We start from the raw sequence: 17,897 nt of genomic DNA on the forward strand, positions 1-17,897 counted from the left end.
TGGTCAGGTGGACCTGGTATTGAAATAGCAGTGCAAATCCCAATGCATATACAAAACAGGGCAGAAAATACCATTTCAGAAATTGACAATATGGGAATAAAATTTTGAATGAAAACTTTCGTGACTGCAGGAATTCATATTATTTGGTTCTTTCGGTAAAGTCACGTAGATAAAAACAAAATAATACTAAATATAAATAATGACGACCGATTGTATTGCGATCGAAACGTCGTGCTTATTTTTTCTATCTACGTGACTTTACAGAAAAGAACCAAAGAATATGGGAATTAAACATCACCAATAAATACCAATTTAGATTACAACGCCACTGAATATGTGCGTACCATTATTGTACCTTATAAAATAATTTTACAATGGTTAAATTGCCAGTACAATACAGACTTTTGGTTTTCTGAAAGCTGAGATCGGACTGGCTGTTTGTGGAATTCGAATTTAACGTATTATCGTGAAATGGTGCTGTGCTCGCGTTTTTCTTTGTGACTGCTGCCCCAGCTTGAGAACTGTTGTGTCAATACGAGGCAGTGGTTTTTACGAGGCTCGTGTTGTTGAGCCATATGGTCTCTCTGTTCTCTTTGTAGATGAAAAGGGGCAGTTTAGGGACGGAGCACGAATGTTTAATTACGTTGTACATATTTACAGTAATACATTTATTGGAAAAATGATCAGGTTTAGCATGCCAGCTGACTTGTACAAAGTTTCCAGTTGGATCCGTTGCTGTTTATTTGACTACTAATTGGAAAAAATAGATTGAATGGATAGTCAACACATAGCAAACATGGCACGTGTGCCATGAATTATTATTATTTAAAATATCACTCAAGACCAATACAAACGATTGTTACTCGTGACTCGTTAAAAATAAATGTAAAACGCCTGGTGACCGATTAAACCCCACCTTGAGATTCCATCATCACGATTCAGATCCAGAAATCTGTTGATGTTTCTGTTGTGAATGTAGCAGCGACTGATGGTACCAGGGGTCACGTTAACCAATTACCATCCGCATTTGTCTCGCCACTGCTGTACAAACGCCTCCCCATGCCTTTACCTTCCCATCTGCCGCACATAAGCTGATATAATCGCTCCATCTCCGTGATGGTCATCATCCATTTTCGCGATGTGTCCTGCCCAAGCCCCCTTCCTTAAACTCCTTCAATATTTCGATTTAAAGCTTTCGTGACTGCAGGGATTCATCTTCTTGGTTCTTTCGGTAAAGTCACGTAGAAGAAGGCTACTTGTGTTGTGGCCGAAACGTCGTGAGAATTTTATTTTATTATGTTTTATTTTTATTACTTTGTTTCCATTCTACGTGACTTTACCGAAAGAACCAAGAAGACTCCTTCAATATGATGGGTGACCTGGCCGAGATGATGTCCACTGTGGAAGCTTGGTGGTTTGGAGATTAAGCCAGGCAGATTGTTGATGATAATCGGAACCCGTAACTGATATTCCTTACCATGCTAGGCTTGCACTCACCACCACTCACTCACTCACCCGCACACACATTGGTGGTCTCTCATGGATTATCCATCTTCAGTTTGATATTCTAAATATTAACATACTAAGTTGGAATTTGCAAATTGCAAAACACACTAAACCCACCAATAACACGTATTTATAACACGCACATGTACAGCAAGTCTTTTTGGCAATCAACTGTTGAATATGGCCTTCCCACGCTGTGCTGGTCGTGGATATTGTTTTAACCATACTTCACCTCCGATTCGCACGGTTTGCTACTTATGGTGCGAAAGCAGTTCAACATACCACGCTGATCAGTGCGGGTTGATGAAGGGAGCACAGTCGATATTTGCTGCTCTGCCCTCTGTGGCAAGCTTTCCACAATACAGTACCGTATTTTCCCGCATATAGCCCGGAATACGCATATAACCCGCAGACGCATATACCCCGCAAAAATAACGTTTTGTGTAAAACAAATTTCAGATAGCCCGCACCTCCATATGCCCCGCAGCGTCTTGTTTTGTTTGTAAAAAGTGGTATACCCCGCGGGTTATATGCGAGAAAATAGGTATATCTATGAGGATGACGTTTCAGACAATAGCCCTCCTTCCTCTTAGAGGTGGACAGGGAAGTTGAATTTTAATCGGAAACAGCAGTGTCTCACACTGGTACTCAACGCAATGGAATATTTGACTAGAGCTGAACTGTAATGTAATGTCCAGCAGCCCCTTATCAACCTTCCTCTCACCCCGTGCGCAGGTCAAGCCGTTATTTGATCATTCACTACACTGGCCAGTGCGGGCACGTAAATATAGTACATTAAACATATTCTTAGTTTTTTCGGTAAAGTCACGTTGAAGAGAAACAACAAAATAACAAATAGAAATATATATTTTGTTATTTTGTTGTTTCTCTTCAACGTGACTTTACCGAAAAAACTAAGAATATGAATTACTTACAGTCACGAAAGCTTTAAATCAAAATACATTAAACATCTTTAATTATAATCTAAATACGTAATATGCTTACTTAAATGTATAAAAGTATAATCTAACGAGGCCGTGGTCGAAGCGTTTAGATACAGTACTGTCATAATTAGGGCTTAATTTCGGAGCTGGCCTGGGCTGACCCTGGGAAGACATTTTCCCTGAGATTGATAGTTAAGGGAAAGGGAGTCAAATACTCGAAGATCTCATGGGAAATTAATCTGCTCATGATGCCATCACAAAGCACTGGCATCACGGACCTGTCAATACACACGTGGCGGGCGCGTGTCACGTGACTGGAGGCTTGGCCTCGCACGTACCCGTGTCACGTGACCGAAGGGTGAAGAAGAGGAGGGGCTCACACCCCCCCCCCCCGTTGATGCAGGGGGCTGCTTCCTGCGAGTCAACGCGAGTCGCCGCGTGTGTGAGACTGTGTGGCTGTTGTTGTTCTGTGGTGCCGCAAGCGCAGGGTGAGCATTCTCCGGTTTCTCTGTGAGCTCTCCGGGGCCTGAGATCGCGGTTAAGAGAGGAGAGACACGCGGGGCTTCTCTCCCATCCTCGCTTCTCGTCTCCATCAAAGTCAGCCGCTGAAGCTGGCTGGTGCTGCAGCTGGTGGTGGCCTCGCTCAGCCAGATCGCCGGTAGCACGGACCCTCTCCCAGCCTTTCCTCTCCCCAGGCATCGTCCCCTCGTCCTGCTTGGAACTCGTGCGAGGAGGACCCCCCCCCCAGTGCTAGACGTTAAGTGGTCCCTAATCTGCCAATACCCTCCAGTCGTTAGGAGAACCCGTGGGATCGCTGCCAGCTCGACCCCCTGTGAAGGCACCCGAAGGTCCCCGTGGAGGCCCCGCTTGCGATGCGGTTGCTCCGCTGCCTGCGCGCCGCCTCGGCGGGGCTGTCGCAGTCGCTGCTGTCGCAGGTGGAGTTCTACTCCCGGTTCTCGCCCTCGCCCCTCTCCATCAAACAGTTCCTCGATTTCGGTGAGGACCCTCAACCCGACTCGCTCACGTTGCTAACACACGACAGGACACGCGACGCGGCTTGCTCGGTTCCGTTTTGTTTTTGCGTTATTGTAAATAAATGGAAGAAAAAAAACGGATTGCCGACGCGTATGTAAGTGTTTATCAATGTACGTAAATATTTTACCCTTTTAAGTCGAGAAACGAGGGTAAATGTCCGATACGGTGACTTACACAGGCGTGCCATTTGTACGTTCGCGCGTGCCGTGACTAAAGTGCCACTGGAAATGGGGACCGGCTCATACACATCCTCACACACACACACTGCATGTGTGTACATCGTCAGCCATGGTCATTCCACTGCTGAATGAAAGCAGGGACTTGGCAGGGTTGTTTACCGTATTTCATGCATGCTTGGTCGAGCGAGTCGCAGGCACACTCGCACGTGCATACTACACACGGGCGTCATGCAGTGTGCACGCACACCAAGGGGTTTAATTCCACACTTTATATTATCCGGGTTGCTGGAGGCCTGGGAGGAGGTGGCACGTGACTCATGAACGCGAGTCGTAGTAGCCGTAGCGAAGTGTGGTATACTGGATGTGTTGTGCCGGCGTACGACAGGAAAAGAACCGGGTCAAATGAATCCCTGAACACATCGAGTCTCATGGGAGACTAAACCCCACGACCATCGTCATCACTGGCAATTACGTCAGGCTGAATCGACCTAGATTGGTCCCAGAACAGGTTAACAATAATAATCAGCACAACGTGTCAACTGCTGCTGCTGTTGTTGTTGTTGACCTGTTGTGCGCATGGCAGTGTCTCAGTGTAAGTGCCGAGACGCTGTTGTTGTTGTGCTCATGGCAGTGTCTCAGTGTAAGTGCCGAGACGCTGTTGTTGTGGTGCTCATGGCAGTGTCTCAGTGTAAGTGCCGAGACGCTGCTGTTGTTGTTGTGTGCATGGCAGTGTCTCAGTGTAAGTGCCGAGACGTTGTTGTTGTGTGCATGGCAGTGTCTCAGTGTAAGTGCCGAGACGCTGTTGTTGTGCTCATGGCAGTGTCTCAGTGTAAGTGCCGAGACGCTGTTGTTGTTGTGCTCATGGCAGTGTCTCAGTGTAAGTGCCGAGACGCTGTTGTTGTGGTGCTCATGGCAGTGTCTCAGTGTAAGTGCCGAGACGCTGCTGCTGTTGTTGTGTGCATGGCAGTGTCTCAGTGTAAGTGCCGAGACGCTGCTGTTGTTGTTGTGTGCATGGCAGTGTCTCGGTGTAAGTGCCGAGACGTTGTTGTTGTGTGCATGGCAGTGTCTCAGTGTAAGTGCCAATACGCTGTTGTTGTTGTGTGCATGGCAGTGTCTCAGTGTAAGTGCCGAGACGCTGTTGTTGTGGTGCTCATGGCAGTGTCTCAGTGTAAGTGCCGAGACGCTGCTGCTGTTGTTGTTGTTGTGTGCATGGCAGTGTCTCAGTGTAAGTGCCGAGACGCTGCTGTTGTTGTTGTGTGCATGGCAGTGTCTCGGTGTAAGTGCCGAGACGTTGTTGTTGTGTGCATGGCAGTGTCTCAGTGTAAGTGCCAATACGCTGTTGTTGTTGTGTGCATGGCAGTGTCTCAGTGTAAGTGCCGAGACGCTGTTGTTGTTGTGTGCATGGCAGTGTCTCAGTGTAAGTGCCGAGACGCTGCTGCTGTTGTTGTGCTCATGGCGGTGTCGTCATTCAAACCGACTCATTGTATTTGTTACCGCGCTTAAGCGGGAAGGGGTTTTGCCCGGCCACGTGATATAGCTCCGCCAATGGACGCTTCACTGGTGGAGGCACGGCTCCCGTGTTGCCTATGCGGACTATGAAATCCACGTGCCGGCTGGCTCACTTAAACAAGCCTAAAATGAACAGATTTGGATTTTGTTTATTCAATGGTTCTTTTCATTCTCCACTTTAATTTAAATGAATTCTCCATCTCGTGTAACGTTAAGCATGCACTTCATTGTGATCCTGGCATATACCCTGTTTATTGGTTCTGTTACTATTAATGGGAGCGGCTGCCACTGGCTGGGCTGACCTTGAGAAGCAAATTAAAATGTCATTCTAAATTAAACATTTCGCTCAATAAGTCACCACCACCACATTAAGCACACTGCGTACATTTAAACTGCATGGGCTCCTCCCTGCCGGTGTATTCGCTGTGTCAGTCATTGGTCCTTGATATAAGATGCACGTACAGTGCTGTATTGTAAATATTCAATACATGGTGCTTGGTAACATTGAGCTGGGAAGCTAATAATAGGACCTCGTGGACTAAAATATATTTGTGGTATTTAATGTATGGAGACAACTGAGGTCCGATTATATTTTCTTTCATTCATATTATAAAGGCTGAGCCGACCGAGGAGAAACCCCAGGACCAGTTTTGGATTTTTGCAAATTATTTTAGCCATCTTTGGGAATGTGCATGTATGTATGTATGTTGAAATTATTTCGCACCTTATTTACCAAACCGTGCTAATCGGAGGTGCGGGGGAAGGACAACATGTAAACAGAACAGACACACGCACACAAGATTATAACAAGATGAGAACTCTCAGATAGGATACTGTTTTTACAAGGGAGGCCGAGAGTACATGGACTTCAGAGGACATCGTGATTAAACTACTGTATTATAAAATTAAGTAAAATTTGCTCAAGCACAATAAAACCTGAAGGCGTACACTAAATAACAGACATTCCAGTGTATCGGTGTTCCTTAGTTCCGTCCTATTTAATGTTCTAAAGCCGACGCATATCTTGCTCGCCCTTCTGTTCAACGCAACATTTATTATACACATGGGACAACACGGAGGCTTTCGCGACCAATATTCATTTTAAAGGTTTTTGGGTTAGATCTCGTAAGTATAAATGTGTCGAAACCCTCCACCACCCGACACGGCCAATCAATAAGGGATTTGTCACGTTAAACAAAACGCCAAATAGTTACTACTTCAGCCCACCGGTGTGTTGAAGAGTGAATCCACAACATTTACAATCTGAGTATGACATTCTGCTGGTAATTACATCCAGCATCATATGGCGATTTGCTCGATGATGCTGGATGTAATTTGAGTTGAGTGTTTTATGATTTTTGTTGCACTTCCCTTTTATTTCGCTGAGAAACTGATTCTGTTATCTGTCTTGGTTTTTATGGTGCTGCTCTTCTGAACTATCATATATCTCTTACCTCAGCCTCCCTGTAGCAAAGGAAAGGTTAAAAATGAAGGGCAGTCAGCGGGTCTCTATTCTTTATTTAACCAGAAGATTAAATAAACCAAGACACATGAAACATATTTTCCTCTTTACAAAGGCAACACGTCTAACCCACATCTCGTAGTGGTTCGTGTATTTCTATAGCAACTGGGTTACCTGAGTTAAATGTATGACCACGGCTAACATCAATGCTGAATATTTATATCGCTCCTCGGTCAAGGTGCGCAAAACATCAGCACTGGGGAGATAAATGCCGGTTTCCATAGGTGATTGCTAACAGCACGTTACAGTCTGTTAAAGGCTACACGGGGATCTTTGTCTCGTCGCTTCGTGTGCTGCATGACCCCCACGGTACATGGTGGTTGTGAGATAATGGGTGCGTGTGATGCAGGGGGTAGATATTGATCTCCCATAACAGATTCCAGGGTTCTGATTCTGCTTGGGGCAAAATAAAGATCCAGGACACGTTTGTGTGGTGAAGCTTAGTGTGCGGACCCGTGACCTTCTTAACAATCCATTGCGTAGTCTGTTGTGCGTAAGCTCGGGCTGGAACGATTTACTCCCCAGCGACGTGATGTATTCTCACTGTCCAGGCTCCTGATTTGATTCGAGAATCGATATTTTTAAAATGATTATGGCTGCAGGGGTAACGTGAACTCACATGAACACGTCGTATAAAATAACATTTTACTTTTTGTCATTAACACTGCCTTACAAGAGAAAGGTGTGTTTTACAAAACATTAATCGCTGGTGTTACATACATTGTATTATTTTGTAATCAGGCCAGAGGGTGATGGGTTGTGTTGATTAAGGTTGTACATCTGTTTTAAAAATATATTTGCCAGACAATACAAACAATATCAAAATAAATTACAAAACAAACTTGAATGGCATCTCTCTCGGTAATAATGGACGTTGCCTATTTCCATTACACTCAGGAGGTTTGCGTGTCCAGCCTTGACCTCGGTTAACCTCCCTTGGACCGCTACTCCCTCCCATTCCTCTCTAGCTATGTCCATTATGGTTACAGCTCCTCTGGTGCTGTCCTCTATAAATATCAATAACGACTGATGTTGGATAGAGCCCTGCCCGCCATCACACTGGGTCATCTCGGAGCACTTTACGTGCCATCGGCAACTCACATGTCATCTTTTGGCTATTACTGTTCCATGTGGCTATTACTGTTCCATGTGGTGTCTTTGATATACACAGTTGAGAGCTCATTTAAAATTAGTTTTAGTGAGTAGAAGTGAGACCTGATTGAACGTGATTAAAAACACAAACTCAGCACATTGGTCACTAACAGAACACACATTTAATAGGTTAACATTTATTTTATAAGGCAGTGTTAATGATAAATATGCCAAGTTCGTTCGTTCCTTAGTCCGCTTGTCCTGGTGAGGGTCGCGGAAGCAGCATGTTGAGTAGGGGGGGGGTGTCCAGACCTCCCTTTCCCTGACGACAGACTGGGGAATTCCCAGGTGTTCCCAGGCGAGCTGAGCAACGTAGTCCCGCCAGCGTGTCCTGGGTCTTTTCCCAGTGGCACGTGCCTGGTAGAATTTCAGGGGGAGGCTATCAGGGGGGGGGGGTGGGGGGGGGCATCCTTGTCAGGTGCCCAAACCACCTCAACTGGCTCCTCTTGATCCGGAGGAGTAACAGCTCAACTCTGAGGCTCTCTTGGATTACCGAGCTCCTCACCCGATCACGGAGAGTGGGCCTGGCAACCCTGCGGAGAAATCTCATTTCGGCCCCTTGTATCCGCGATCTCATCCTTGTGGTCATTACCCAAAGCTCATGACCATAGGTGAGGGTGGGAACGTAGATCGACTTGTAAACCGACAGCTTTGTTCGGGAATTCAGTTCCCGCTTCACTACCACAGAACTGGTACAGTGCCCGCAATTCTACGGACACCGCACCGATCCGCCGGCCGATCTCCTGCTTCCACTTACCATCACTTGTGAAAGAGACACCGAGGTACTTTTAAACTCCTCCACTAAGGGCAGCTGTTCCCCCCCTCACCTGGAGAGAACAATCCACCGTCTCCTGGGAGTGAACTATGACCTCAGATTTGGAGGTGCTGATCCTCATCCCAGCCGCTTCACACTGGGCATAAAGCCGTTCGAGTGTACGCTGAGATCACAGACAAGGCAAAGAGGACAACGTCATCTGCAAAAAGCAGCAACGCCACCTCCATCTCCCCGTACTGGATATTCTCCATACCTCGGCTGTGCCTTGATGTCCTGTCCATGAAATAATAAAACGGGAGAGGAGGCAAAAGACATACTGTTGGCGGAGTCCCAACACCCACAGTGAACGACTTTGAGTTAACACCAAGAATACGGACACAGCTCTCACTCCGGGAATAGAGGGACTGGATAGCGCACAAAAGCGGCACCGGTACATCATACTCGCAGCACCTCTCACAAGACATTGCGGGGAGCACGGTCATATGCTTTCTCCAAGTCTACCCAAAGCAGAGGTAGACTGGAGAAGCATACTCCTATGACCCCTTAAATATTTGCGAGAGGGGAAAAAGAGCTAGTCCATTGTTCCACGACCATGACGGAATCCACAAAGCTTTACCTGGGACGCTGAGGAGTGTGGTTCCTCTGTAGTTGGAAACACCCTCTGGTCTTTTAAAAAAAATTGGAACCACGACTCCAGTTTTGCCAATCCAGAGGTACTGTACCTGCTTAGTATATTGTTTATTTGTGTTTGTGCTTCTCTGTCAACATTTCCCCTAAATATTTCATTTTACCTTATCAACCACGTAATAATCTCCCAGTTACAGCTTGCTTCCCCCAAACTGCTGAATTCCAACAACATCACACAGCAGATGCGATTTCTTTTACTTTGATCAACAATGCTAAATATCCCACCAAGCCACTTCGGTCACCAATCTCACACCATGGACCACAGTGTGACACCATCATTCGCCGGCAGTATCTGAGATATTCACCAAGTGTGTGTGTGAGTATAGATGTTCACCAGGCTGCTCGCCTGGTGAACATCTATTCACTACATCTCCCGCTTGTCATTTGCTGACAACCTGGCTTTGGCCAGCATGGGATCATGAGGCTTCCCTGTGGCAGTGCGTTGTAGCCTAAATATATTTCACATGATGCTGTAATATCACTTACGCCTCGTTGCGTGGAGTGATCCACTCGCTATCGCACTGTTGTGTATTTTGCTGATGTGCAGGGCCGTCGCTGTGTGTCACGCTGTAAATGTTTACCCAGAGCGCCAGGTTCGTGTCCACCTTTGAGGTCGCTGGACTGATCGTTTGCGCCACGGTTTTTACTGCACCGCCACACCCTATTTTAAAATTCACTGCTCGGGTACAAACATCCGCGAGCGCTTGAGGTGGTCAACTAAAAATACCCAGAAAGGTCATGGTGCGTGCACACAGGATGGCGTCCTGGGGGTTGCGATGCTTATGTCGTGCCAGGCGATGTTATGTATGCTGATGGTGAGGATTTGGAGGTGAATGGACTTGCTGACAATTAGTAGCAGCAGTGTCAAGATTGACTTCTGTAGAGGAGGTGTGTGAAGGACGCTAGTGGGCAGTGACGTCCTTCACAGGAACCTGGAGCACCTGGAGAAAACCCACGCATGCGAGTAGGGAACACTGTCCGATAAGGATTTGTTGTGTCTCATTCTCCTAGCGAGCCTGGGTACAGCACCTCCTTGATGCCCACGGGAAAGGAAGTTTTACAAAATTTGTGTGTGGTGATCCACCAACCCTGCCCGCTGCCTCCACAGTGCTGGATTACAGGTCAGGTGTGTAGCCACTCCTGCCCTGTGTCTGTTTTTGAGTGGCACGGAGCAGAGGTGTAGTGGTTAGCGCACTGCGCTATGATCCCAGCGACCCGTGTTCTATTCCTGCTCACGGGGCGATGTGAACCCATCGCCACTAAGGAGACAAAGGCAATTATGCGTGATGCTGGCCACTCACGGCTTCTTGTGCTGTGCTGGCCTTCATAGTTGCTCGCTAACTACAGTCTGTTTTTTGTGTAACGGTGTGTAGGCTATAAGAATGCGTGTGAGCGCACGTCGTTCATCTTCCTGCGCCAGGAGCTGCCCGTGCGTCTCGCCAACACCATGAAGGAGATCAACCTCCTGCCCGACAAGCTGCTGCACACGCCCTCTGTGCAGCTCGTGCAGAGCTGGTCAGTGTGCCACCTCCTGTGTGTCTGTATGTATGTGTGTACATGTGTCTGAATGAGGGTGTGCAGGGGCAGTGGGTGTGCCGTCTCCTGTGTGTACGTCTTTGTGTCTGCTTTGTGTATATTTGTGTTGACGTGTATATTTGTGTTGCGGCAGTCTTAACAGCCAACCTCAAACAGCACTTGCCCTGATGTAGGCTACATTCCCAAGTTGAGTAAAGTGCATAACTGAATTTAACATGGTAGGTGTGTGTTGCAACAGGTATGCCAAGAGCATGACCGAGATCCTGGGGTACGTGGATAAGAACCCCGATGATGGAAAGGTCCTCACCAAGTAAGAGCTCCTCTAGCCACCCATCTCGGTTCGATTCAGAGCAGTGGAGAGCCCACGGAGCAACCCATACAGAGTACACCTTAGACGTGTGTACATGTGTTGTGCGGTGTGCATGTGTGTGTGTGCGCATTCCAGCTTCACAGAGACGCTGCTGGAGGTGCGCACCCTGCACAAGGACGTGGTGCCCACGATGGCGCAGGGCGTGATGGAGTACAAGGAGGTGCTGGGCGTCGACCTGGCCTCCGACCGCAACGTGCAATACTTCCTCGACCGCTTCTACATGAGCCGCATCTCCTTCCGCATGCTCATCAATCAGCACGGTGTGCCGCTCGCCACCCACTTAATACCACCCAGCAACCCACTGCACACCACCCAGCAACCCGCTACCCACTACACCCCACCCAGCAACCTGCTACTCACTACACACCACCCAGCAACCCGCCAACCATTACACACCACCCAGCAAGCTGCTACTCACTACACACCACCCAGCAACCTGATACTCACTACACACCACCCAGCAACCCGCTACCCACTACACACCACTCAGCAACCCGCTACCCACTACACACCACCCAGCAACCTGCTAGCCACTACACACCACCCAGCAACCTGATACTCACTACACACCACCCAGCAACCTGCTACCCACTACACACCACCCAGCAACCTGCTACCCACTACACACCACCCAACAACCCGCTACCCACTACACACCACCCAGCAACCCGCTACCCACTACACACCACCCAGCAACCTGCTACCCACTACACACCACCCAGCAACCTGCTACCCACTACACACCACTCAGCAACCTGCTAGCCACTACACACCACCCAGCAAGCTGCTACTCACTACACACCACCCAGCAACCTGCTACCCACTACACACCACCCAGCAACCCGCTACCCACTACACACCACCCAGCAACCTGCTACCCACTACACACCACCCAGCAACCTGCTACCCACTACACACCACTCAGCAACCTGCTAGCCACTACACACCACCCAGCAAGCTGCTACTCACTACACACCACCCAGCAACCTGCTACCCACTACACACCACCCAGCAACCCGCTACCCACTACACACCACCAAGCAACCTGCTAGCCACTACACGCCACCCAGCAAGCTGCTACTCACTACACACCACCCAGCAACCTGCTACCCACTACACACCACCCAGCAACCCGCTACCCACTACACACCACCCAGCAACCTGCTACCCACTACACACCACCCAGCAACCTGCTACCCACTACACACCACTCAGCAACCTGCTAGCCACTACACACCACCCAGCAAGCTGCTACTCACTACACACCACCCAGCAACCTGCTACCCACTACACACCACCCAGCAACCTGCTACCCACTACACACCACCCAGCAACCCGCTACCCACTACACACCACTCAGCAACCTGCTATCCACTACACACCACCCAGCAACCTGCTATACACTACACACCACCCAGCAACCTGCTACCCACTACACACCACCCAGCAACCTGCTACCCACTACACACCACCCAGCAACCTGCTACCCACTACACACCACCCAGCAACCCGCTACCCACTACACACCACTCAGCAACCTGCTATCCACTACACACCACCCAGCAACCTGCTACCCACTACACACCACTCAGCAACCTGCTACCCACTATACACCACCCAGCAACCCGCTACCCACTACACACCACCCAGCAACCTGCTACCCACTACACACCACTCAGCAACCTGCTACCCACTGCACACCACCAAGCAACCTGCTAGCCACTACACACCACCCAGCAACCCGCTACCCACTACACACCACTCAGCAACCTGCTACCCACTACACACCACCCAGCAACCTGCTACCCACTACACACCACCCATCAACCTGCTACCCACTACACACCACCCAGCAACCCGCTACCCACTACACACCACTCAGCAACCTGCTATCCACTACACACCACCCAGCAACCTGCTATACACTACACACCACCCAGCAACCTGCTACCCACTACACACCACCCAGCAACCTGCTACCCACTACACACCACCCAGCAACCTGCTACCCACTACACACCACCCAGCAACCCGCTACCCACTACACACCACTCAGCAACCTGCTATCCACTACACACCACCCAGCAACCTGCTACCCACTACACACCACCCAGCAACCTGCTACCCACTACACACCACTCAGCAACCTGCTACCCACTATACACCACCCAGCAACCCGCTACCCACTACACACCACCCAGCAACCTGCTACCCACTACACACCACTCAGCAACCTGCTACCCACTGCACACCACCAAGCAACCTGCTAGCCACTACACACCACCCAGCAACCCGCTACCCACTACACACCACTCAGCAACCTGCTACCCACTACACACCACCCAGCAACCTGCTACCCACTACACACCACCCATCAACCTGCTACCCACTACACACCACCCAGCAACCCGCTACCCACTACACACCACTCAGCAACCTGCTATCCACTACACACCACCCAGCAACCCGCTACCCACTACACACCACTCAGCAACCTGCTACCCACTACACACCACCCAGCAACCTGCTACCCACTACACACCACCCAGCAACCTGCTACCCACTACACACCACCCAGCAACCTGCTACCCACTACACACCACCCAGCAACCTGCTACCCACTACACACCACCCAGCAACCTGCTACCCACTACACACCACCCAGCAACCTGCTACCCACTACACACCACCCAGCAACCTGCTACCCACTACACACCACCCAGCAACCCGCTACCCACTACACACCACTCAGCAACCTGCTATCCACTACACACCACCCAGCAACCTGCTACCCACTACACACCACCCAGCAACCTGCTACCCACTACACACCACTCAGCAACCTGCTACCCACTATACACCACCCAGCAACCCGCTACCCACTACACACCACCCAGCAACCTGCTACCCACTACACACCACTCAGCAACCTGCTACCCACTGCACACCACCAATCAACCTGCTAGCCACTACACACCACCCAGCAACCCGCTACCCACTACACACCACTCAGCAACCTGCTACCCACTACACACCACCCAGCAACCTGCTACCCACTACACACCACCCATCAACCTGCTACCCACTACACACCACCCAGCAACCCGCTACCCACTACACACCACTCAGCAACCTGCTATCCACTACACACCACCCAGCAACCCGCTACCCACTACACACCACTCAGCAACCTGCTACCCACTACACACCACCCAGCAACCTGCTACCCACTACACACCACCCAGCAACCTGCTACCCACTACACACCACCCAGCAACCTGCTACCCACTACACACCACCCAGCAACCTGCTACCCACTACACACCACCCAGCAACCTGCTACCCACTACACACCACCCAGCAACCTGCTACCCACTACACACCACCCAGCAACCTGCTACCCACTACACACCACTCAGCAACCTGCTACCCACTACACACCACTCAGCAACCTGCTACCCACTACACACCACCCAGCAACCTGCTACCCACTACACACCACCCAGCAACCTGCTACCCACTACACACCACCCAGCAACCCGCTACCCACTACACACCACTCAGCAACCCGCTACCCACTACACACCACTCAGCAACCTGCTACCCACTACACACCACCCAGCAACCCGCTACCCACTACACACCACCCAGCAACCCGCTACCCACTACACACCACTCAGCAACCTGCTACCCACTACACACCACCCAGCAACCTGCTACCCACTACACACCACTCAGCAACCTGCTACCCACTACACACCACTCAGCAACCTGCTACCCACTACACACCACTCAGCAACCTGCTACCCACTACACACCACTCAGCAACCTGCTACCCACTACACACAGCTGCCACCCACAACCTCCCAACCCTCACCCCACAACCCACAACCTCTTAACTCTCCCCTCTATACCCGTGATCCCTGATCCCTAACCCTGATGGCAGACTCTGCAGCTACTTATCCAGCGATCCATGCCTTGTGAACCCTGTACACGTGTGTGCACCTTTGTGTATGCGTGCGTATGTCGACACTTATGAACACGTAGGCCATTGTGTGCTGGCGTCACTGTCCATTTTCGCCAAATTGGAAAAATGACCTGAAAATCACTGAATTAGAGTTACATTCTATTGTCAGCTGCGACTGGCAGACTAATTGTATGTATGTTGAACTTCTTTTGCCTGTTGGCAGTTAGGGAGTGGCCTTGTGCCACACGGGGACAGCTGCCACTGGGGTTGCCCCTTGACATGGTTCAGATGATGTGCGATAAGGCGCTTTGAGTTATTGAGGCCTTTTAAGTGTCACTATCTGTGCAAAGACGACGATGCTTAGTGTGTGCGCATGTCACTTGCAGCGCTTCTCTTTGGCCTGGAGGACATCCACCCGAAGCACATTGGAACCATCGACCCCACGTGCCAGGTGGCAGAGGTGGTCCAGGGTGAGTGGCGGAAGAAGCCGGAGATGAACCTCGGACTTCTTGGATGAACATTGCTCCTAGTGTCTCCTGGTGTGATCAAAGCTGCTTCATGTTTCATGTAGCCTGTGTAGGGGAACTGTTAGAGATTCATTTGTAACTGATTTAGCCATCCTATTTGTCTGAGAGTTGGTAAATTATAGATGTACCCACTCAGCCACCCACCAACCCACTCACCCACCCACCGCCTTCATATGATAATTTGGGACAGTGTGAAGTTACACGGTCCGTAGTTTGAAGTTCATAGCTGCAGTCGCACACAGGAGAGAGTCTGATTCTGCACTTGTGCATTTGGTGTACGCATCTTCAGTGGTTTATGGGGATCCGGTTAAGCGCTGCCATTGTTTCATTGGAAGATGAAAGTCGCTGGGCAGTGTGGTGGTGGGCTCACTGAGCAGGCGTGTTTTGGCACGTTGTTTGAAGCCCACGAGTTGCTTCGCACCATATCCATGTTGAAACTTGGACGAGTTCGGGATCTCCACTGTGGTCGCGAGATCTTTGTAAGGGCGTCTTTATCGGCAGGAGCTTTGAGTCGGCTTCTGATTGTTGCAATTCACATGGTGAATATGTGGTAGTACGATATTTGCCAGTACAGGAAACCTAGACATTGGTATAGATATTCTTGGTTCTTTCGGTAAAGTCATGTAGAAGGGAAACAATAAAATAATAAAAATATAAAACAATAAAATTCTCACAACGTTTCGACTGCAACACAAGCAATCATCATCAGGTGTGAAAACCACAACAAGAAAATTTGTTTTATTATTTTATTGTTTCCCTTCTACGTGACTTTACCGAAAGAACCAAGAATATGCATCCCTGCAGTCACGAAAGCTTTAAATCAAAGTTGGTATAGATGTTAAAGCTGTTGTGATTGTCCACATCACAATGTTCTGAATGTGGTCAGAACTCTCGACTCTCAACCGAAAAGTTGTGAGTTCAAACAGCGAGCAGGGCTCAACCCATCCTGTCATCATCATCATCATCGTCATTCCTCTTGGGTCAGTAAAATGAGGACCCCTTTGTGAGATGTCTACAGTGATTGTTCTTTGGGTGAACTGGCCCTTGTCAGAATTATGTGGAATTCATACCACACAGGCAACCGGTGAAGACGCTCTGACTTTATAGCACCTCCCCTCTCACATGACATGTCAGCCGTGAATTTTTACCTGTCCATCCCAGTGCGCCTGGGTCTGTCCTTACACCTTCATCGGCGAGGTGTGCATCGTGCACCTAGCCTGGCGCAGCACCCATGCGCCCCTGCTCGTGTTTGTATTCACAGATGCCTTCGATAGCGCCAAGCAGCTTTGCAATCAGTACTACCTGGGATGTCCCGACGTTCAGATCCAGCAGCACAACGGTAGGCACGCTACCAGCACAGCCCTGCCACCTCGGACGGGAGGGGGCGCGCCCTCCGGTGCCCTTGAGACATCGACGGCACGCGGTGGTTTCATGACATCGTGCATCACAAGCGTTATGACAAATTGTAACGTTGCCACGATTGGAATGTTGAATGAACTTTAAGTTTAATAACTTTTTAGTAATCTACTTTTGCATACTGCAAGCACTAACACGTAAGAAAAATGCAAAATACTATATTGGCCTTGCCAAATTGTCCAATATTCAATATTCCGAATTATGTACAATGGTACTCCTCCCTAGTGCCTCCTGCCCCAATTTTTTTTCCAAATTTGTTTTCCAAACTATTCATACACCATATGCATTGACACACCTGCATCAGTTCTATCCAAAACATTGGATTTAAACATGATTTGAAGCTTTGCGTCACTGCAGGAATTACTCTGGTTCTTTCGGTAAAGTCACGTAGAAAGAAGATAAATTAAATAATAGAATATTACGTTTAGATTGCAACACAAGCAATCGTCATCAGGTAGAACTAAATTTCAGAGAGAGACAAAACACAGACACGGAGAAACACAGACACACAAGCAGAGAGAAACGACACAGAGACACACAGAGAGACACAACACATTGGATTTGTCTCGCAGACGAAGGGATTTATACTTCAGTCCCTTTCTATTACTTCTTGATGTAAGTGTAGACGACATTCCTGAGAGGGTTGGCTTGCACAGAGTGCATGAAAAAGGTAAAGTCCAAGGCAACAGGTCTGCATTAACGCTCGCCACGCACGCCGCCACCAGTCTGAGTAATTGTTTTGGTTGTGGCGCGTGGCGTCGCTCCACGTGAA

General features: G+C 49.2%; 1 protein-coding gene across 3 annotated transcripts in view; it reads left to right on the top strand.

Moving 5' to 3' along the window:
* Positions 1-17,897, top strand: part of LOC116956284 (pyruvate dehydrogenase (acetyl-transferring) kinase isozyme 1, mitochondrial-like) — a 38,952-nt gene that overhangs the window by 15,318 nt on the left and 5,737 nt on the right. For 2 of the 3 annotated variants that reach the window (XM_032977766.2, XM_032977764.2), the window contains exons 7-11: positions 10,683-10,824; positions 11,084-11,155; positions 11,291-11,475; positions 15,569-15,652; positions 16,971-17,048. In XM_032977766.2, the coding sequence (XP_032833657.2) occupies positions 10,683-10,824; positions 11,084-11,155; positions 11,291-11,475; positions 15,569-15,652; positions 16,971-17,048 (561 nt within the window). Of the gene's footprint in view, positions 1-2,815; positions 3,447-10,682; positions 10,825-11,083; positions 11,156-11,290; positions 11,476-15,568; positions 15,653-16,970; positions 17,049-17,897 lie in introns of those variants that run through there. The other variant, XM_032977767.2, reaches the window with a different exon arrangement.

The sequence above is a fragment of the Petromyzon marinus genome, chromosome 64, assembly GCF_048934315.1.
Source record: "Petromyzon marinus isolate PM22_M1 ecotype Great Lakes invasive population chromosome 64, UKy_Petmar_22M1.pri1.0, whole genome shotgun sequence".
NCBI classification, from domain to species: Eukaryota; Metazoa; Chordata; class Hyperoartia; order Petromyzontiformes; family Petromyzontidae; genus Petromyzon; species Petromyzon marinus.